We start from the raw sequence: 22,504 nt of genomic DNA, 5'->3' as shown, positions 1-22,504 counted from the left end.
TTCTTCTGTTTGGCTTTGATGTTGTTGAAATTCTTCAATTGATTCAACCTACAGATCTTTGTCATTAGTGGCAAAAGACATCACTTGGGTAAGTAATGTCAAAAACAAGCGTAAATTCATTGTACTGCGACATACAGTGAAGGTCTTGCAAAGCAGCATGCAGCAGCAAAGCAAGCAGAAGTTGGGTTTAAGTAAGGCACCTTGTTTGAGAATTTCCAATTGAGTGCAGAAATGCAGCTCCCTCCTGGCCAGGTGTCATACTGCTTTTTAAATGGCGAGACAGGAAATAAACAGCAGGTGTCCTCAATGAACCCATCAGAGAGCAATCAGCTGGATGGCAGAGCAACACCACAATTCAATCCAGGGATTATGCACAACACATGGGTCGTCACACACCCCAAATCATCACAGACTGTGGAAACTTAACACTTGACTTCAAGCAACTTGGGTTATGAGCTTGTCCACCCTTCCCCCAGACTCTAGGACCTTGGTTTCCAAATGAAATACAAAACTTGTTCTCATCTGAAAAGAGGACTTTGGACCACTGGGCACAGTCCAGTTCTTCTTCTCTTTAATCCAGGTAAGACGCCTCTGACATTGTCTGTGGTTCAGCAAATTCCTTGACACGTCTGTGTGTGGTGACTCTTGATGCATTGACCCCAGCCTCAGTTGAAGTTCACTCAAATTCTTGAATTTTGCTTGATAAGGCTCATAAGGCTGTGGTTGTCTTGATTGGTTGTGCATCTTTTTCATCCACACTTTTGGCTTCCACTCAACTTTCTGTTAACATGCTTGGATACAGCACTCTGTGAACAGCCAGCTTCTTTGGCAATGAATGCTTGTGGCTTACCCTCCTTGTGAACGGTGTCAATGATTGTCTTCTAGACAACTGTCAGATCAGCAGTCTTCCCCATGATTGTGCAGCCTAGTGAACCAAACTGAAAGACCATTTTGAAGGTTCAGGAAACCTTTGCAGGTGTTTTAAGTTGATTCACCATATTCTAATTGGTTGAGATTGGGTTTTTTTTGTTAAATGTGTAAATGTAAATAATTAAAAAATCTCCTTACTGTTTTCCCCCGGCACACTCATTGTAATTACCTTTGCCACTGCTTTGCTGCAAGCTTAAAGCTATTGTGTGCATTTGAACACAGAATTCTTCAGGTGTGCTAACGGCACGTGCCATAGGCATACATGCTGCTGCTGGCAGGACTCTACACACTGTCGAGCTGCTTTTGACAGTCGCGGTACCATAGTCTCATGTGGTTTACACCAGTCTAAAATATAAAGATAATGAGAAGCCTTAAACAGGCTGTAGCCCGGCCTGCGTCTGAACTGTGGTGTGAAAATTGGCCAGAAGCCCGGTTCGAGGGGAGTGAAAAAGTTGGAGTGCACATTAACACAGAAACACGCACACAGAATAGTGTTCATTCTATGCTTCTCTATTTGGGCTTTGTGCAGTCCACTTATTGAGAGTGAGTAGTTATGTGCCGATTTGGGGTTGATTTGGGAGGGGTCTGAGCCGGATCGGCCATGATGGTAGGACCACTATCGGTTTCCAGGGGCAATGCCTTCAGAATTTCACAGAGGCGCGGCTAAACATTTCAGAGCTCTTTAATTTTTGCACATTTATTATGTCAGCGGAACAGAGACGGATCTACGAATACGAGAAAGAAAATGAAGAACGTAAAGCAATGCAAAAAGATAAGGCGAAAGAAAGGGGACCTTAAAGGAACAAGCTCACACCAAGCGCAAAATAGTGGTATTTGGAGAAGCTCTCAGGCATCCAAAATATCGACCCATACGAGCTCCCTGCAGCGGAATGGCACAGAGACCTGGACCATTTACCTCCATGCACACATATTTTAATTGTGAATTATATTGTTTACGATGTAAGTCACCTTGCATTCACGCTGTTAATGGCTTTAATCTAACCAGGGCATTTACATCTTACATCTCACACATTTAAATACCCTAGCTAACCCAGAACTGGTTTGTCCACTTTGCAGCCCCCAACACAAAAACCTGGTACAATATGTGTCCTTGGGCTAAAATCAAATTATAAGTAACATACACAGCTTTAGCCTACATCAAAACATGTTGGAAACGTTTGTGTACATTGAACATCTTGTTACAATCTAGTGTTTACGAAACAGTCGCAGTTATTTAAGTTACTTTGTCATTTTGGTCAAGAAGTGTCTGCTTAATGCAATGTAATTACAACACGCTAAAACGCATGTGAATAAACTTACTTTGTCCAGTACAACGCTGTTTTCATAACCTGGAGGCTTGTAATGTCCTGTACCCAGCCACAGCAGAAAGCCTGGTAACTTTCCAAAGACTTGTGGCTTTTAAACTCCTGCATTGTGTAGTAACTTACACCAAAAACAAGATAATTCCCAATGTCCATATATGTGCATGGAGGTAAATGGTCCAGGTCTCTGTGCAATTCCGCTGCAGGGAGCTCGTATGGGTCGATATTTTGGATGCCTGAGAGCTTCTCCAAACACCGCTGTTTTGCGCTTGGTGTAACCTAAAAAAAACTGTATGACATTGTTCCTATGTGTTCCATATGTATCGTGTGAGGTACTGGAGTAGTTTTAAAATACAGCATTAACTTCCAGGCATGGCAAAACGTGAAAGAATTGAAAAAAGTGCAGAATTGCGAGAACCTCCTCTACTACCAAGTTAACAACACACGTAAACAATCGTGTTTTGCCGCCGGTGTCCTGCCAACATGGCGGAGACTGTGATATCGAGGGGAGGGGCTCTGTGCTATGACGACAACTCCTCACTCTCAATAGTATATCAGTGGAACATACCAACTATGCAAACTGTGTTGGGGACACCTAAACTGAACCATTCACTACAAATACTACAAGCAGGGCGTCTCTGAAAATGAGTGTTTAAGTTTGTTTACAGAATACTGTTGTTAATGCTGCAAACTCCCATATATACAAATAATTATTAGAGAAACATAATTTCCCAGCAGCCAGTGGGTCCCTCTCAAGTGTAGGCCCCTGAGCTTTAGCCCCTTGAAGCCCATGTGTTAATGCGCCTCTGAAAACAATGGGCAAAGAGGTTTAAAGACTCTATAAAAGCCTCAATAATTATTGTGGCATGCTTTAAATTCAAATGCATGGAAGTGGGATTCTGTGCCATTTCATGCTGCATTTAAAGGCTGCTGCCTCTTTAAAGGGGCGGGCACACTAGCCTTTGAACGTGCGAAGTTATTTCGGACGCCGCTGCGAATATGGGCGGGAGCAAGATATAACGGTTTCCGCTCAGTTATCACAACATGGATTAATCTGTGCTTGTACTGTGTCTTTTGCGATGGCGTCGAAAGTGTCTCATTATATTGTACTCTCTGTCTCTCTCTCTCTGTAAACATATACACACTAAACAATAAAAAAATTATAGAACGTGTCCTCATTCAAATGTACCATCTGTTCCTGTTTCCATTGACACTGCGAACCATGCAGCTTCTTTTTTTTATTATCTTTTTTAATATGTATTATATAAAATAGGATGCTGCGCTACGGCTAAAATTAGCACTTCCTTCATTTTTTAATTTCTGTACAGAGAGGTCACGCAGTGACGTATCAATCATCTATTGGTCATACGACTTCTCGTGATGCGAATTCGCAGGTCAGAGTTCACCAAACTTGAACTTTCGAACGCAGCGAAATGCAAAATTTTTTATAGACAGTAAAAGAAATGGACACAGCGACCCCATTGGAACTCAATTGAGACAAGTGAAGCCTATTTTTTGCTATTTTTAGCACTTCCGTTTCTGACGCGCAGACTCAAACTAAGCTTGATGACGTCAGCAACCTGTCTGACAGATGTAAATCTTCTAGTAGCTGTGCGTGCAAACTGCCATCGTTAATCTTGCAGAGACGCCGAGCTTGAGTGGGGAGTTCTTTAGTGTGAGTGAGCAGGAGTAAGTATTCTGATTAATTATTTTGTATAGTATGTTAAAATGTAACGCCTGTACGCCATATTAAGTTAATTGCCTGCGAGCTTCTCCTCCTGTCTGTACGGTAATTTCTCTACTGTGCGACAGAGAGTCGAGTGGTTATGACGCAATTGTTAGCCTATTTTTACAAAAACTGTTTCTACGGGGCCATAATGTAACATAGAAGGTAATGGAGACCTTTATACATTGTCGTGTATCTTTAGAAATAAATAATGGACAAATGGAGTCTTTAAACGCCTCAGATGTAAAGTTATTCGCTGTCCAAGTGACGCCAAAATGAATGGGAGTCAATGGGATGCTAACGCAAGTGAAGTTCTGCTACAAGATGGCGGCACGCGGCCGACTTCACCTTCCGGTCGACTTCCTTGCTGCCTGGAAATTTTTCGCATGTGCCTGCATTTCCAGTTTGACCCATTCGCATGCGTATGAATGGAAGTCAATGGAACGAAAAGTGCAATGTGACCGCCCCTTAAGACTGATGGGACGGATCCAATGTAATAATGTAGAGGAGGAGATTTTTTTCTCCACTGTATACATTGACTTAAGACATAACCGACTGTGTTTACGGGAATTCCTGCAGAGACAATTATTTAGAGATGATTTTGTGTGTATGTGTTCATTCAGAAGCAAGGATAGGCGAAAGATGAATCAATTCTGTGTAAGAGCATTTTCTGAAACGCTGCTATCAGCGCATGCTTTGAATGAGTGCTTTCAAATGGTTTAAAACACTTGAATCTGCAAATTTTTTTTAAACTACAATCTGTTTCATCCCTTCAAGCGAGTGAACAACTCGAATCAAATTAGGAATTTATCATCACTATTCAAGATAGCCCGTTGGGTAGGGGGGTGATACATTTTGGTGCCCAACTGGAAAACACAACTGCCCCGGGATGTAAGGCTAGCGATTTTACGAGCCCAGCACCTCATATCTATCCAGTTTGTGAACCATTGGTTTCCACACTGGTTTCGTTAAAACAAAATAAATTATTATTTTAAAAGATTGACTCAAAAGAATAATCTGTTCACGAATCAGATCATGAACTTGCATTACCGAGCCAAAGATGATCTATTATTAAACTTTTCGAATGAATAAAGACTTCAAGTACAGCACATAAAGCTATCGTTTGACTTTATAAACTTTTCTTTCATGCATAATTCTTATGAATCTGTTAACTGAATGCAGAGTGTGAATTCTAGGACAATGTTTGTGTCGTAATGAGCATGCACACTCACTAGGAGTTGCTAAATGAACAGACTGCTGCATGCAGCTTTCTTTTTTTTTTTTCGCCTTATTGGTTGAAATTCCCAAACTGTTTACTTGAATATTAAATTAATAAATAACATCAAAATAAAAGTAATCACTGGTAATCTAAAATACTTTTCAGATGTAGCCTAACTGTAATCTGATTACCCCCTATTTAAAATGTAATGTAATTATAATGAAATACAGTTACTCATATTTTGTATTTTAAATACATAACGCTGTTACATGTGTTTCGTTACTCCCCAGCCCTGCCTACAGTATATGCTTGTTTCAGAAATGGAAAGTCAAATACAGTATAATACAAATACAATTCTTATAAAATGTTTGCATCAAAGAGCATGGCAAAATATTTATTTATTTGAATTTTGTGAATTTTTATGAATGAAAAGGGCCAGACGCAGCAAAAGTCCAAAGTCTCCCCAAAGTTCACATTCTAACAGTTATATGCTTAGACTCAAAGTACATAAAACTAATAAACATTAAATTTACATTTATTTGTTTAGCACTTTTCACAAAACGTATAGTTTCATAGCAGAAAATTAGTTTTTAAAATGTAAAGTTACTAAATTATGTTCTCAGGTTTCTTTTATTGCCTTAATGATTCAGTTTAAAATGTTGATATTGAAAGGTGATTGATGCTGATCACATGACTGAACATGACACTTCTGAACCCAGAACAGACACACTGGTTTTTGGACCAATTGTGATTCCAGTTCCCAGGAGTTTGACCTCAACCCCATCCGCACCAATAGATGCACCTGTGTCAACTCCAAGACCCAGTTTCACACCAACTGGACCGGCTTGAACTGATGCACTGCCAACTTCAGCTCGAGCCATTGCTCCGACTCCGGTCACACCGATTTCAGCACCAGCTGAGGCGTTTGGGCCTTCAAGATTGAGTTCAGCATGAGTTCCTCCAACTCCTGCTCCTGCATAGGCTCCAACCTTTCCAGGAAGTCCTGCATATACTCCAGCTTCAGCATGGGAACCTTCTGCATGGATATCAACAAAAATCTTTGTATGAATTTAAGCCATATTTAAATGAACATTAGAAAATTGTGAGTTTTACAAGTGGGTTTTAATGAACCTTTAGCTGTAAGTTTTGTCAATTCAGTCCGAGATCTTATTTGCCTACAAAATCCTCCACACAAAGGACATAAAAGGACTCTTAAAAGAAAGAACCTGCTTCATTTTCATAACATGTTAGTATTAATATTTATTTTACATATTACTGTCAATCGATTAAAAATAACAAATTAATAAACAATTTTTCTGTGATTAATTCTGATTAATTGCACCTACGTAACATTAAAATTTGTAATAGCCTATATTTTTATAATCCAATACATATTTTGACATTGAAACTCCAAAAGAAATTTAGGAACAATATAAAGCCCTGATTTTTTATTTATTTACTTATTCATTTATTTGTTTACACATTAATTTTCACAATATGTGCTCCCTTGAGATTTTCCTTATAATTTTTTATTTTTTTACATTTATGACAAAAATTTGGTCTGTGGCAAACATAACTTAATGATATGTTACGTTTTGTACAACATAAACTGCACGTGCTCACACCACAAACATTCTTATTTTTCACAGTCTTAATATTATTTTTACAATTAGGCTATATATATTTTAAAATGGAAAAAATGTCCTCAGCTAGGGTCCCCCCTGTGAATCATTTCCACCAGTGCAAATAATAATAATAAAAAAGTCCCAAGAAGCTGTGGTTTACAGTTTATTTCTAACAGCTGAAGGGAGTTGTTAGGCACAATGCATAGTAAAATATAGATATAAAACATAAAAAATAAAAACTAGATATAAATATAGAAAAATATATATCACTAAATGTAGTCTAGAGTTTTTTCATTGATGCTAAATATCCACCTTTTTCCTTAATGTGGAAGTAAGCTTATGGGTGAGACTTCAGTTTCATTAGCCGCTATAGGTAAATTTACGTGCAGTAAACGGTGTGTCCTTAATTATGATAACAGATTAAAATAATATGATAGGACACATCAATTGTCAATATCAAGCAGCAAAACAAAATGTTTTGTAAAGTTTAAAATAACTGGACACAAATGAGACCGGAAGCAAGACCCATAGAATTTACAAATGGCAACGCCCATTTTTACATCAGGAAAAAGATGGATAGACCAGTTTTTAATATGTACGTACCATGTCCATGGTTGGAAAGTGCCATTTTAGAGTGTCACAATTTTTAATAACTCAGTAGGTCTTCGGCTGAGCGTCGCAGTTGTCTTAGGTTGAGCTGTGTTTAGGTCAGGACTCCTGCTTGATTTATATAGTAGGACACCAACGGAAAGTAAAAGCAAAAAGTGAGAAGACCTGTAATGCGTAACCACACTGCCCCACAGCCCCCCCTTTGGATCGAAACAAATATAAAATCCCCCTCATAGTCATGTGGCATAGCCTGCACCCTGCCCTTGAGCACTTGAAGTGTTAACAATAAAAAGAGCACCATGACTTACATCCAGTTATTTTTAGCCGATCAAAACAGATTCTTATGTGTTGCTTGAAACGGCTATATATATATATAATTTTATTGTATAATTTTAATATATTGTCTTAATTATAAACACACTGGTTTGTAATGCAAATAGTTTCACCATTCACTGCACTTTTTATTTTTTATTGAATATGACTTTAGTCTGACTTATTACTCTTTAAGAAGCTGCACTCATTGTGTGTGTAGTGAACCATATTTGATAAAATTCAGGGCAGAGCCCTGTTTGTCTTTGCAGTGTTCCTGTAGCTCAATTGGTAGACCACTACCCAGGGTATCAGATATACATCTCTGGAGATACCTATGTTCATCATATTTGGTCCTTGGATTTAACTGTAAATCCCCCTACAATGGCTTATCATTCGATACTTGTGTGTAGGGTTACTTTGCAAAAAAATATATTATAAGAGTTTAAATAGTTTTGAAAGAGGTGTTTGCTTTTGCTTCAGATGCGTAATGTTTTGCATGTTGTCTGCATGTTTTGTGGTTTGTGTGTAGAGTTCTGAGAAAAGAAGCCATAGTTAAAGGGGTCATATGATGTGATTTCTAGTTTTTCTTTCTCTTTTGTGTTACAAGCTGTTTGTGAATAGATAAGATCCCTAAAGTTCCAAAGACTAAAGTCTCAACCCCAAAGAGATATTCTTAATAAAAGTTTAGACTCATCAATGCCCTCCTCGTTTAAGCATGCCCACACGTCACATGCAAGTATATTTAACAATTTCACATGCTCTTTCATGTTTAGAAAAGCTCGGGGATTCCCTGCAGAGAATGAAAGTGAAACAGTTCATCCACATATATAGAGAATTCAGTGTTTGCATTCAATCCCAATCCCAGACAGTGGGTGTTAGTCTTTCTGAGTCATTAGGGGATTTCCAGTAAATTAAATCAGCCTGGAATTTTCTGGGATGAGAAGTTGTAAATGTACCAGTAAATTACCATTTTGATTCTAGTGTGAACATCCATCCATTCATTAAAAATATGTTTTCAAAAGGCGTGTCATAGCAGAACCATTACTGGTTCCCCACTTCATTCTTAATAAAATAAAAGTTCTTTATTGGTATTGATGGTTCCATAAAGAACCTTTAACATCCATTGAATCTTTCATTTGCACAAAAAGTTATTTATAGCAAGGCACTGTGTTTGTTTAAATCTGGGTTAATGCTTGAATTGGAGCAGAGATACACTGATCGACCATGGTGTTTGAATTGGAGCAGAGATACATTGATCGACCATGGGTCATAATGAATTGATTGGATTATTATAATTTTTTTTTTAGATTGATGAGATGGTGGCAGAAGACAGTCTGTACTCCCTACCCTACATTTTAGTTTTCTTTTCATTAATTAAGTTTGAAAAATCATGTCCCATGGACTATTTTAATAATGTCCATGCTTCGTTTCTGGGTCTGGGAATGTCTAGGTTACGTATGGTAACCCTCGTTCCCTGAAGGAGGGAACGGAGACGTCACGTCGCTGACCGACTAATTGGGATATTGCTTCGATAGACCAATCTACTTCGATTGTAAACTAAACGAGCCAATGCACATTGACATGCAATTATTGGCATGCAGTTATTATATAGAGTATAATAAGACAGCAGGTGCAATGCATACAAGGTTTTCCCTGAGGAGCGTAGCCGGTGGAGTTCCCGAAGGAGTTTTCGGAAGCAAATATACATATAGTATCCATTTAGATGTATATGGAGAAATTTGAGGTGATTAAAACCCTCTTGGGAAGGCAGAAGTCTGATGGGGAAACAGGCTCTAAGGCTATACCATGGATTATACACATACGAGTACCACTTAGGTCTCAATATGGAACCCAGCCTTCCACAGTTCTCACAGATTCATCATGAAGGCCTGGCACCGGACGTTCCGCCGTGTCCAGCTGCCTAGGGTGATGGAGGATCTCAACAGGGTCTACAGTATGGACACTCTGGAGGAGTTTTACAAGCCGACACTAACTAGGGCCACTACTCATTTGAGGTGAGAACACTGGAGGAGACTGGCTCTACACGAAGGCTATAGAACCTAGCGAATGTTTTAGGCTTCACCCAGCCCGCAGCTCTACAAATATCTGTCAGCGAGGCGCCACGAGCCAGCGCCCAGGAGGATGCAACACTTCTAGTTGAGTGAGCTCTCAACCTGAACAGGCAGGGCACACCCTGTGCCTGATAAGCCAGGGTTATGGCATCCACAATCCAGTAGGCCATCCTCTGCTTAGAGACAGCATTCCTCTTCTGCCTCCATAACAGACAAAAAGCTGGTCTGAGGTCCTGAAGCTTTGTGTCCGGTCTACGTAGCATCTCAATGCTTTGACGGGACAGAGCAAAGCCAGGGCTGGGTCTGCCTCCTCCGGGGCAGCACTTGCAGGTTCACCACTTGGACTTTGTAGGGTGAAGTGGAAACTCTGGGCATGTAGCCGGGCCAGGGCCTCAGGATTACCTAGGAGTCAGCCGGCCCAAACTCTAGGCATGAATAATCGACTGAAAATGCATGCAGGTCCCCTACCCTCTTGATGGATTAATTATTTCAATTAAAGAAACTTTAGCTCAACTGAATGCAAAGGCTCGAACGGGCCCTGCTTTAATGATTTTAGAACTAGAGTCAGGTCCTAAGAGGGTATGTGGGCGGCTGGGAAGGATTTATCCTCCTGGACCCTCTAAGGAACCTGATGAGGAGATCATGGTATGCAGCAGTAGTGGCAACCTGTACTTTAAGGGTGGAGGGAGACAGACTTCGCTCCAGCCCTTGCTGCAGAATGGAAAGTATGACCGCAATTAGGCATCTTCAGGAGTCTTCTCGGCGAGAAAAACACCACTCAATGAACAGGTTCCACTTATAGGCATAAGCATGTCTCGTAGATGGTGCTCTTGCCAAAATGGCGTTCACTACCTCCTGAGGTAGGTAACATAGAACCTCAGCGTCCCGTCCAGGGACCAGACATGGAGTTTCCAAAGGTCTGGATGCTGGTGCTAAACGGTTCCCCGTTTCTGAGTCAGTAGATCCTTCCTCAGAGTAATTGGCCAAGGAGGGGCTGTCGTTAAAAGTGCTAGTTCAGGGAACCAGGTCTGAGAGGGCCAATACAGCACCACTAGCAAGACTTACTCTTCGTCCTCCTGGACTTTGCACAGTGTCTGTGCGAGAAGGCTCACTGGGGGAATAGCATATTTGCGTAGGCCCTGCAGCCAGCTGTGTGCCTTCGGTGCCAACTGCCCCTCAGTCAGGGTGTAGAACAACTGGCATTGAGAGGTCTCTGGAGAAGCAAACAGGTATATCTGAGTGGATCCAAATGTCTCCAAATCAGCTGGACCATCAGGGAATGAAGTCGCCATTCTCCCGGGAGCATTGCTTGAGACAGCTCGTTGGCTGTACGGTTGAGCAGGCCCAGAATGTGAACAGCACAAAGTGACTTCAGAACCTTCCGACTCCAAAGGAGGAGGTGGCAGGCGAATTGCGACATGTGACGAAAGTGCAGACCATGTTGTCGGGTTGACGTACGTAATGGTCGCTGTCTTGTCCGTTCGGACCAGCACGTGCTTGCCTCGTAAGCAACCTCTGAGGCAGTTCAGAGCAAGGCATACTTCTAACAACTCATTGATGGCTAATGCAGCTGCGGGCCCGTCCAAACCCCTGAGACCGCATGCCTGTTGTACGTGACCTCCAGCTGGTGGTGGAGGCATCCGTGTAAACCACAGCATGCCTGGAGATCTGTTCTAGGGGCATCCCTGCCCAGAGGAACATAAGATCTGACCACAGGTTGATGGTTTGTTGACAGGCCGGTGTAATGTAAACCCGGTGAGTGCCACGCTTCCATGCACACCTCTGGAGTAAGCCATAATGCCAGTGCTGGAGCAGTCTCATATGTAACAGGCCAAGCGGTGTAAGTGCCACTGCGGCTGCCATACACCCCAGGAGCCTTTGAAAAAGTTTCAGTAGTGCCACTGTCCTGCCCTTGAACGTATTCAAGCAGGCTAGCACTGACCGCGTATGTTTGTTCCTCTGTGAGGCCCCCTTTCTGTTCGACTGAATCCAACCCCATAATGAGAAAAGAGATCCTCTGCGTCGGTGAGAGTTTGCTCTTTTCTCAGTTGACCAGAAGGTCCAACAGGCTGAGATGCCGGAGCACCAGGTCACTGTGCTCGCACAACTGATCCCGTGATTGTGCTAGTATCAGCCATTCATGTAGATAGTTGACAATGTGAACACCCTGCTCAGGGACAGCCAGAAGGGCAGGACCTTGTACTGATATGCCCGTCCTTCAAATGCAAACCGCAGAAAAGGTCTGTGGCGAGGATGGATCAATACATGAAAGTACGCGTCCTTAAGGTCGATTGCTGCAAACCAATCTCGGGGACGGACGCACCTGAAGGGCGAAGGTTAAAAACTCGTAGATCCAAGATCGGTCATAACCCTATCTGTTTTTTTTGTTTATTTATTATATTATTTAAAAGCCCTTGCTACGTGTACTGCGTTTAAGCTAACTGAGACTTGTTATATCACTTATATATCATTGCACTTTTTGTTGTTTTTGATTGCTTCCATTGTCCTCATTTGTAAGTCGCTTTGGATAAAAGCGTCTGCTAAATGACTAAATGTAAATGTAAATATCCTATGGATACTGACTAAATATCTTCTATGTGTTTTGGCTTTAATAAGATTTCCCCAATAAATGAGCAGTTGCACATGATTCCTGTACTTTCTGTCAACAAAGCACTTGAATGTGATGAACTTGTAACTGCAATATCAAAAGTGGGAAGTTGTCAATAGCACGTGAACGCTGCATTAACAGCTGACTGTAACATTCTTTGTTTGTCACATTTTCTATGATTGCAATGCATAAGAAATGAAGGAAAATGGAACAAGGTAAGGTTCAGTTTGGTAAGATGATAAATATCTTTTGTTTTTTGATAAATACAAATACATTCTTTACTATAAAAGTTGGCTGTTGGAATACAATAATTACATAGTCATTTTACATATATTTCATATTTTAAAACGAGGTTGTAGTTTGATTTTCCAATATCATCATGTTTCATTTCTGACAGAAATAAGAGCTGTTGTTCTGGGGTGGCAGAAATTTGACAAAGCGTCAGTGATAAACAGCATTTTAGGTGATAAAGTTGAGCCAGATAAATACTTTGTGAAATCTGTGAGGAAAGATGGTGAAGTGAACGGAAGGAAGATATCTCTGATTAATACTCCATGTTGGTGGGAGAATTATGATTTGCAAGACTCACCAGAGGTTGTTAAACAAGAGCTGGTTTGCAGTGTTTTCCTGTGTGAACCAGGACCTCACGTCTTTCTGCTGGTCATTAATCTCAGTTTGCCTTTTACTGAAGAAAACAGACTCACCATCGAGAAGCACCTTAGTCTCTTTGGTGAGAAAATCTGGAGACACACAATAGTGTTGCTTACACAAAGAGATTCAGCGAGGAGCACAGATCTTCAGCAGATCATACAGAGATGTGGAGAAAGATATCATGTCTTTGATTTTGAAAATAAAAGTGTTGGAGTCAAAGATCTACTTGACAAGATTGATGATGTTGTGGCAGCAAACAATGCAAAGCATTTTGAAACACATGATGATGTGCTGCTTGACATTCAGAGAAAGAGGGATGAAAATGAAAGAAGAGCAAAAGCCAGACAAGAAAAAGTTCAGGACAAAGGAGACCTACTGAAAGAAATAAGTAAGTCATACATACATGTTTATACCAGTCAAACGTTTGGATTTATGTTAATTCGTGAATATTTAGAGAAAGAGTTTCAGGGCTCAAAAAACAAAAAAATCGAGTAAGGAGCCATTGGCTCCTATAAGAAAAAAACTTAGGTGCCAAATTATTTTTTTAGGTGCCACAGAATAAAAATGTTTTATGCGTTTTATTTAAATTATTTATTTTACATTTTAACTTTTTAATCATACTGAAGTGTTTATGTCTCATCTTTTCTTGACTTTATCAGCATTTTAATCCATCTTGTAGATGACCTAGGAATGAAGGTTCACTTAAAGTGGGAGCTAAATGTCTTTTCCAACTTGAAACATACAGTCATGCGTTGTTTATTACACAAAATCTGTACCAATATCATGGACCATAACCATCACTTGGCCCCTGAGTATAGTTTGGGGTCCTCCTCAATGCATCCTGTAAATGTTGTCATACTCTCTTAAAAATAAAAGTGCTTCATGATACCATAGACAAACCTTTTTTTCTTGTCTAAATGGTTTCATAAAGAACCTTTAACATAGGGCTGGACGATTAATCGAAAAATAATCAAAACCGAAATTCATAACCTCTAACCGACGTAATTTTCCCATGTCGGTTATTTCGGTTTTTTAATCCTGTTAACAATTCCCCCTTAAAAGCATACTAGCGCGTGTGTAGCCACATGACTCTGCTCTCCAGTCAGTGGCATAAAAGCAAAGCGGTGTGAGCGATGAGCCTTGCGTCTTCACTAAACTTTGTCAGTTGTATTTGTTTTATGGTTTGGACATTCAAGCGATTAGATGAACGGATGTGTATTCTTATATTGAGCTACCATGTTCGCGCAGCTGCACTGTGGCACGAACACTCATATAAACAGTAGCTATTAAGATCGCGCGCACAGAGGAACACAGAAACTAGTTGTCAGCGCTGTCCTGTGATTTATCACTAAAGTAGCTTGGAATCTCAAAACTTATTATAGCATGTACAGGTGCAGCGCACATGAAGCACAAGAGCGTGCACAGAGAGTAGCGGTCGCCGGTCGCGCTGCGGGTCCCGGTTTGTGTCCGTTCTCGGACTGTTCTGTGTATTTTCACTGTAGAAAAGGTTGTTCCGAGTCGAAACTACGATACAGAAAACTACATCAGTATATCATCATAAACGCAGCCGTTTTTGTCTTACGTAAACATAAACAGATGACAAAGAAAACACATGTAGGCTACAGTATTTTTGCTTAAAGAGACAACAGCCTAATAAACACGCTGCCTGTCATCAATGTTAATCAAAGAACAAAAGAAAATCATTCACTGATCTTGACTGAATATATTTAATAACTTTACTTGATTAATCTTTATTTTATTTATAAAAAGAAAACTATGCAGTGTTTTTAAAGTTTTAATTACAGTTTCTGTACCTGAAATTTAGTTTAGTTGTATTTATTTATGATATTGCTAATTGATTTGTTTGTTCCTTTCTTATTACTGACCTATCTTATTACTTGTCTTTAACACTTTAATATTTGAAATGTATATAAATCTAGTTGTTTTTGCTATGGTATTTTTTTGAATCACAGGCAAAATTCCTCTTGCAGTGTTTTGTAGGCTGCTTATTTTTGCTCATGTTATTCAGCTGCAACAGAATGCTTTGTAAAAATGTTTGACATCTAAATGTTTGACTTAATTTTTTTTATATTGGATTTTTTATCTTATTGGAATCGAAACTAGGAATCGATAAGAATCGGAATCGATAAAATTCAAACGATACCCAACCCTAGTAAGAAATGTTACGAACATAGATAAAATAACTGCTGATAGTCAGTCATATTTACAGTACAAACCTTGTCAGTGAACTATGAGGGCAAAAAACAAAACTAAACCAAAAACAAAATAATCGTTCAATAATCGTAATCGAGGCAAAATGTTCAATTAATCGAGGTTTTGATTTTAGGCCATAATCGTCCAGCCCTACTTTAACATTTGAAGACAATAACAGATTATGAAAAGGTCAGAAAGAGATTGTTCTTCAAAGAGCCTTTGACTGAATGGTTCTTTGTGGAACCAAAATTATTCTGTGAAGAACCTTTTAAGCTCCTTTATTTTTAAGAGTGCATGTCTTTCACACTTTCAGTCTGTTTTTCTTAATTAGTAAAATTAAATTTTATAGGAGGAGTTGAATCATGTAGACAACAGGTTAAGTAAAAATATAAAGATTCAATAGCTCATAAATATAGCAAAATGCTCCTCTTTATAGTTATTTTTCTAGCTGACTGATGAGCTTATGGACACCGAAAGGTTACTGAAGTTAATATTACGTTGCAATGTTTACAAGCTTTACACGTTTTCCGCAGTTTGAAAGTGTTGTACTGTAGAATCTCTTATAAAATAGCCTACCTTTTGATGTTAATTCATGTTCATTATGTACTCTAGTAGTAAAGAGCGAGGTATGATAGGTTCACGTGCTGCTTGAACTGAGGCACTACTCGAGATCGCGCCTGCCGCATTAGGGCCGTTCACATGTTGCGTCTTTTGCGCGCTCAAGTTCGTTATTTCAAATGTAGGCGCGCGGTATGCGTGCGTGCTCATAATGGAAGCGACGCGCCTAGCGTTTTCCACGCGTTTTTAGGCGCGATATGTCAACGGCCCCTTAAAGAGCACCAAAACTGTATTTATTGTTTGAGTTTTGTAATGAATTTGGAATAATTTTAAAGCTGATACTTTGTAAATTAAGTAACAAAGCACAAAGCTTTTTGCGATTACTGGACGGCAAGTGCACTTCAAATAATGAAGTTCATGCATTAACAGAACACAGCATGGACTAAGATCTTGTTAAGAAGAAGCCTTATGATTATAAACGAGAACTGTTAACGATATTGCCAATATCCACACAGATGACAGTTTTACCTGTTGTAGTTTGTTCAAGTTATGAACGAAATAGAGGCTGTTTTTCTGCACTTTCTCTTCAAGTCTCCATCATTTCTCTCTCGCGCGCGTTTATCAGGTGTGTGTCAGCGCTGCTGCGCGGCAGATGAGGACTGTTTTAAACTCTTTTTCCCACTAAAGCTTCGAACATAGCAAAAGATGTAAATGCAAAACAATCAGGAAAAAAAGCATTACATGCAATTTTTTAAGAGATAACATGTAAATACATATGCCTAGTCGCCAGTGGCGACCTCAGCAAAAACTTCAGTCGCATTTTAATATTTATGGTCGCAAATGCGACCATTTTAGTCGCAGTTTGGAGCCCTGAGTTTTGAAAGTGAAACTCAAATCTAAGAGAGTGTGTCACATGTTTTGATTACTACACCATTCCCATACTTCCTTTTGTGTTACTTCAGAGTTTCCATACCATGATTTAAAAAAAAAAATAGAGGTTAAAAGAAGAATTATTAAATGTGTTCAAGTGTCTAACTGGTAGAGCAAATTGCAAACATGCAAGTATCTAAAAATTGTTTTAATGATTTTTTGTTTTTTTTCTTAAAGACGCTGTGGCTCCGCTTTCAGAAGTAAGAATTGTTCTGCTGGGTTGGATAATGTCTGGAAAGAGTTCAACTGGAAACACCATCTTCAATCATGAAATATTTCTGATACGAAGAACTCAAAGGTGTACAAGTCACACTGGTGTCGTGAATGGCAGATCAGTAACTGTGTTGGACACTCCAGGCTGGTGGAAGTATTTCTCATGTAAAGTCAACCCAGAAAATGCACGGGCTTCAATCTTGGAGAGTGTAGGCCAGTCACGACATATGCAGTTCCCTCACGCCATGATCTTGGTGGTTCCTATTGATACTTCATTCAAGAATGAACAGAAAAAAATTATTACAGAGTATATGGTCACTTTTGGAGAAGATGTCTGGAGACACACCATAGTTCTGTTCACGTGGGGCGACAGATTTCCAGACATCTCAATCGAGCAGCACATTGAGAGTGAAGGTGATGCTCTTCAGTGGCTGATTCAGAAATGCAGGAACAGATATCAGGTCTTTGACAACACAAACAAGAATAACCGAGATCAAGTCACAGAGCTGCTCCAGAAGATTGATGAGATGGTGGCAGAAAACAGTCTGTTCTCCCTCAACCCTCAATGTGCGGCAGAAGAAAACATTCATGACGCTGACACACAACAAGATGAGGACATAAGTCTGGATGCTGACCGTGTGCTGAAGTTACTACAGCAGGAGCTTAACAACAGGTTTAAGGAGATCAAAAGTCGACTAAAACACTTAGGGATGGATTTCACTGGATGTACAGAGACCAGAAGTCGCCGTAGCATTTCAGACCCTCTAGACTGTAAGTTTGCACCCTCCAAGCACCCTCATTACACAGTGTTAGTTTTATTTTTGCACTTTTTTAGGGTTAGATTCAAAATTAGCTACTGAATTACTTCTCAGAGGACATCTTTAAATTTTTATGCGTTAGGATGTCTTTGAGAACCCTGTGCCCTCATCTCTCTTTCAGTCTCAGCTGATGAGAAACTCAAGGAAAAGATGAGGACAGAAGGAAGCAGATGGGAAGCAACTTTAATGGACACGTTCTTGAACAACCAGAATCCTGAACCATTGTCCGGTGAGTTATTCAGCTTTTTAAGAATACATGTATTCTTGATCTGGATTTTCATTGCTTGAAGGACATTTTTTTTCTCAATATAGCATAAAATAAAACTAATTAATTTTATTGCCAGTGATCACATTTATTTTCTACCCCTCACATGTTCATATTCACAGATTTACGTGAGAAGGTGTTAGTGTGGCTTCAGATATGTGATGAATACAGCTCAACTGGATATAAAACAAGCTCCAACATCAGCAATCTAGAAGATCCAGAGCCCAGAGACAAGACATGAGAAACAGTTTACAGAATAAAGCACTCTTTAAACATGTTTCATGTGTGTACACTTTATAACAGATACAAACTCTTTGTTCTGAATGTGTTTAATAATTGTGTAAGAACGAAGTATATTTTAATATTTCTCATTAATAGATTTAATTCTGGTATGTTATCTAAAAAATGTAAAATTTCTTTATATTATTATTTAATGAAAACTGAAAGTAACCTAAATGATTAAAGTCACGTTTAGTTTTATGTTTTTCACATTTTCTTGGTTTCCAATAGAAGTGTATTTTCTTTAATTGCTGATGTTCACCACCCATGTTTTGTTTAGTTGCTTGTTATGTGCCCTGGTTTGTTTTCTTCCCATTGTTTGTAGCAAAGCTGTTAACATTTTTCCTCTGTGTTAGAATTCCGGCTTTTGTTTTGTTTGCTTAATAAAAGTTCAACTGCTGCATCAGGATCCACCTCTGCTCTTCTTACCTCACCGCTGTCAGAAATTTAGTCTAAGTCGACTTACCACAAAAGAAAATAGTTGATAAAAACTATCCACTTTATATGCTTTAGACATAATGCCATGTTGTCAGTCTAACAGTACACTATCAGTATTTTCAGATGTAAGCTATGGATATGATGATGACTGTTGTGGTTTTCCCTTGTTTGTTGTGTGTGTGTGGGAAGGAAGGAGACCAGGGTCGGCTGTCTGAGGCTCGTGAGGGCTTTAATTACCAAAAACATACAAAACAATCACGCCACATGCGCCCACTTTCACTCGCTATCTTGCAACGTTGCTCTGACTTCCGGTTTCCACTCTTCCGTCCCTCACAATTCCTCAGTTCTCTCGCTCCTTGCCGGTGTCATGAGAAATCGAGTCCGCCCATAGACAGCAAAAGAAGTGGACACAGCGACCCCATTGGATTCAATGGAGACAAAAGAAGTCAATTAGAAGCACACACTTCCTGGGGGTCGGGTGTACTGCACAGACTCCAACTGAGCTTGATGACGTAGATGTCATGTGTGCAACCTGTAAATATTCTAATCGCTGTGCCAAGAAAAATCTGAATCACCCACCGAATCTTCCAGAGAAGGCGAGCGTGAACAGGAGCAAATTTTGGTAAGTATTCGGATTAATTATCTCCCTTGACTTTATGCCTCCACGTTCCCCCGATAGCCTCATAGACAGTAAAAGATTGCCTGCGAGCTTCTCCTCCTGTCCATACGGTAATTTCTCTACTGTGCGACAGAGAGTATCTGGTTATGACGCAATCGTTAGCCTATTTTTTACAAAAACTGCTTCTACGGGACCATAAAGTAAGATACAAGGTAATGAGTCCGCCCAGGGGGGCAGGGTTTCATATTTTTTTGAAGCACCCCTAGGCACCGCCATTGGCTAGTGGACCCCCACCTGCTGTTAGCATTACATAGAGCATTACAGTCCCGCCCACAGCCGGTGCCAGAAGTAAAAATTCAATACAATTTCTGCATTGACAGTTGGGGTATAAGCTATAAAAATGTAACCATACATGGTAGACTTAAACCCAGCTACGGGTGTACTAAGTGATAGTATATGCTCATATAAACGCCAAAGGTTCATGGGGCACTAACCTTGTTTTGAGATAAATGCCTTTTATTCGCGATGTCTTGGCTAAGTACTTCTAAGTACTTCATTACCCACAATCCCAGTGATGCATCTGATTGGTGGAGCTCGTGTAACCGTCTTGTTAAACCCTGCGAAGGTCCGTGAAGACTGAAGATCATTAATAAAAAAATAAAAAATAAAAACCTGTGTTGCGTTTTTGCACGGTAGATTTATCAGTGCAATCATGATCTCCTTGGCTGCCATGAGAGTTTTGCAGGGAGGTTGTTAACGTTAGTTAGCATTATCGTCCACTTTAGCAAGGCTAATGTAGCCTTCATATGGTATGAGTCATATCAAGCATTTTATAATGCCACTGTCAAAACAATATTTAGCCTAGGCATACCTTTTTTGTGCATTTACTGAACATTCTTGTAATGGCATCGACATGTGTTGATGACTGAGCGGTGATTGCAGTCAGGAACAAAGCACTGCACCATGTTGCTGAAGTTATCATTAACCACTGTCACACACGCACACAATATAAAATACACGATGATAAATATAAAAATCAATACACAATACCTATATAAAACACTATTTATTTACACGATTAATACTGAAAGAACTGCTATTACTGCACATTCACTATATAAAATAAAATTTACTGGAGGAAAAACTTCCGTCATCAGATTTGGAAGTCGCTCAAAAGTCTTGAAAAAGTCAAAAGTCAAACCCATTTGAGTTTAAACTGTGCAGACTTGAGTGAACAATATTGAATGCTAGTGCTTTCTAAATGACCACATTGTGTAAGCACTGAGAAATGTAGAGATTTGTATGTAGAGTTTTGCAGTAACAGTTCACTAAATCTGACTCATGTGTTAAAGAAGTGGAACAGTATTTATAGTTCAGTGAAATGGGTTCTGAGTTTGTATTTGTTATAAAGTGTACACACATGAAACATGTTTAAAGAGTGCTTTATTCTGTAAACTGTTTCTTATGTCTTGTCTCTGGGCTCTGGATCTTCTAGATTGCTGATGTTTGAGCTTATTTTATATCCAGTTGAGCTGTATTCATCACATATCTGAAGCCACACTAACACCTTCTCACATAAATCTGTGATTATGGACATGTGAGGGGTAGAAAATAAATGTGATCTCTGTCAAGAAAATAAAACTGTTTTATTTTATGCTATATAAGACAAAATGTCCTTCAAGCAATGAAAATCTGGATCAAGTAAACATGTATTATTAAAAAGCTAAATAACAATGAGTCAGGATTCTGGTTGTTCAAGAACGTGTCCATTAAAGTTGCTTCCCATCTGCTTCCTTCTGTCCTCATCTTTTCCTTGAGTTTCTCATCAGCTGAGACTGAAAGAGAGATGAGGGCACATGGTGCTCAAATACATCCTAAGACATTAACATTTAAAGATGTCTCCTTAAAAGTAATTGCATAGCTAAATTTTAATCTAGCCCTAAAAAAAGTACAAAAATCAAACTAACACTGTGTAATGAGGGTGCTTGGAGGGTGCAAACTTACATCTTGGAGGGTCTGAAATGCTACGGCGACTTCTGGTCTCTGTACATCCAGTGAAATCCATCCCTAAGTGTTTTAGTCGACTTTTGATCTCCTTAAACCTGTTGTTAAATCCCTGCTGTAGTAACTGCAGCAGACGGTCAGCATCCAGACTTCTTTCTTCATCAAGACCACAGGAAACAGATGATTCTTCTGCACAATCTGACTTTGCTGCAGCCTGGAATTGAACTACTGGTTTCGTCTGGTCAGAGGAGAACTGGCCCCCCAACTGAGCCTGGTTTCTCTCAAGGTTTTTTTCTCCATTCTGTCACCGATGGAGTTTTAGTTCCTTGCCGCTGTCGCCTCTGGCTTGCTTAGTTTGGGTCACTTCATTTACCGCGATATCGTTGACTTGCTTGCAAATGATTGCACAGATACTATTTAAACTCTCTTTGTGTAAGCAACACTATGGTGTGTCTCCAGATTTTCTCACCAAAGAGACTAAGGTGCTTCTCGATGGTGAGTCTGTTTTCTTCAGTAAAAGGCAAACTGAGATTAATGACCAGCAGAAAGACGTGAGGTCCTGGTTCACACAGGAAAACACTGCAAACCAGCTCTTGTTTAACAACCTCTGGTGAGTCTTGCAAATCATAATTCTCCCACCAACATGGAGTATTAATCAGAGATATCTTCCTTCCGTTCACTTCACCATCTTTCCTCACAGATTTCACAAAGTATTTATCTGGCTCAACTTTATCACCTAAAATGCTGTTTATCACTGAGGCTTTGTCAGATTTCTGCCACCCCAGAACAACAGCTCTTATTTCTGTCAGAAATCAAACATGAGGACATTGGAAAATAAAACTACTACTTCCTTTTAAAATATTGCATATATGTAAAATGACTAAGTAATTATGAAGTAATTATTGTATTCCAACAGCCAACTTTTACAGTAAAGAATGTATTTGTATTCATCAAAAAGCAAAAAGATATTTATCATCTTACCAAACTGAACCTTACCTTGTTCCATTTTCCTTCGTTTCTTATGCATTGCAATCATAGAAAATGTGACAAACATAGAATGTTATAGTCAGCTGTTAATGCAGCGTTCACGTG

General features: G+C 39.6%; 1 protein-coding gene across 1 annotated transcript; it reads left to right on the top strand.

Annotated features, from left to right (window-relative positions):
• The first annotated feature begins 12,559 nt into the window (after window positions 1-12,559).
• On the top strand, window positions 12,560-18,383 carry LOC132126466 (GTPase IMAP family member 4-like). Its single transcript, XM_059537720.1, has 4 exons — window positions 12,560-13,462; window positions 16,954-17,760; window positions 17,929-18,036; window positions 18,195-18,383. Exons 2-4 carry the CDS (start codon window positions 17,004-17,006, stop codon window positions 18,311-18,313), a joined length of 984 nt encoding a protein of 327 aa, XP_059393703.1. The 5' UTR covers window positions 12,560-13,462; window positions 16,954-17,003; the 3' UTR covers window positions 18,314-18,383.
• Window positions 18,384-22,504: the final 4,121 nt, after the last annotated feature.

Source organism: Carassius carassius, chromosome 44 (genome assembly GCF_963082965.1).
Source record: "Carassius carassius chromosome 44, fCarCar2.1, whole genome shotgun sequence".
NCBI classification, from domain to species: domain Eukaryota; kingdom Metazoa; phylum Chordata; class Actinopteri; order Cypriniformes; family Cyprinidae; genus Carassius; species Carassius carassius.
This window is presented reverse-complemented; position numbering and strand designations above follow the sequence as displayed.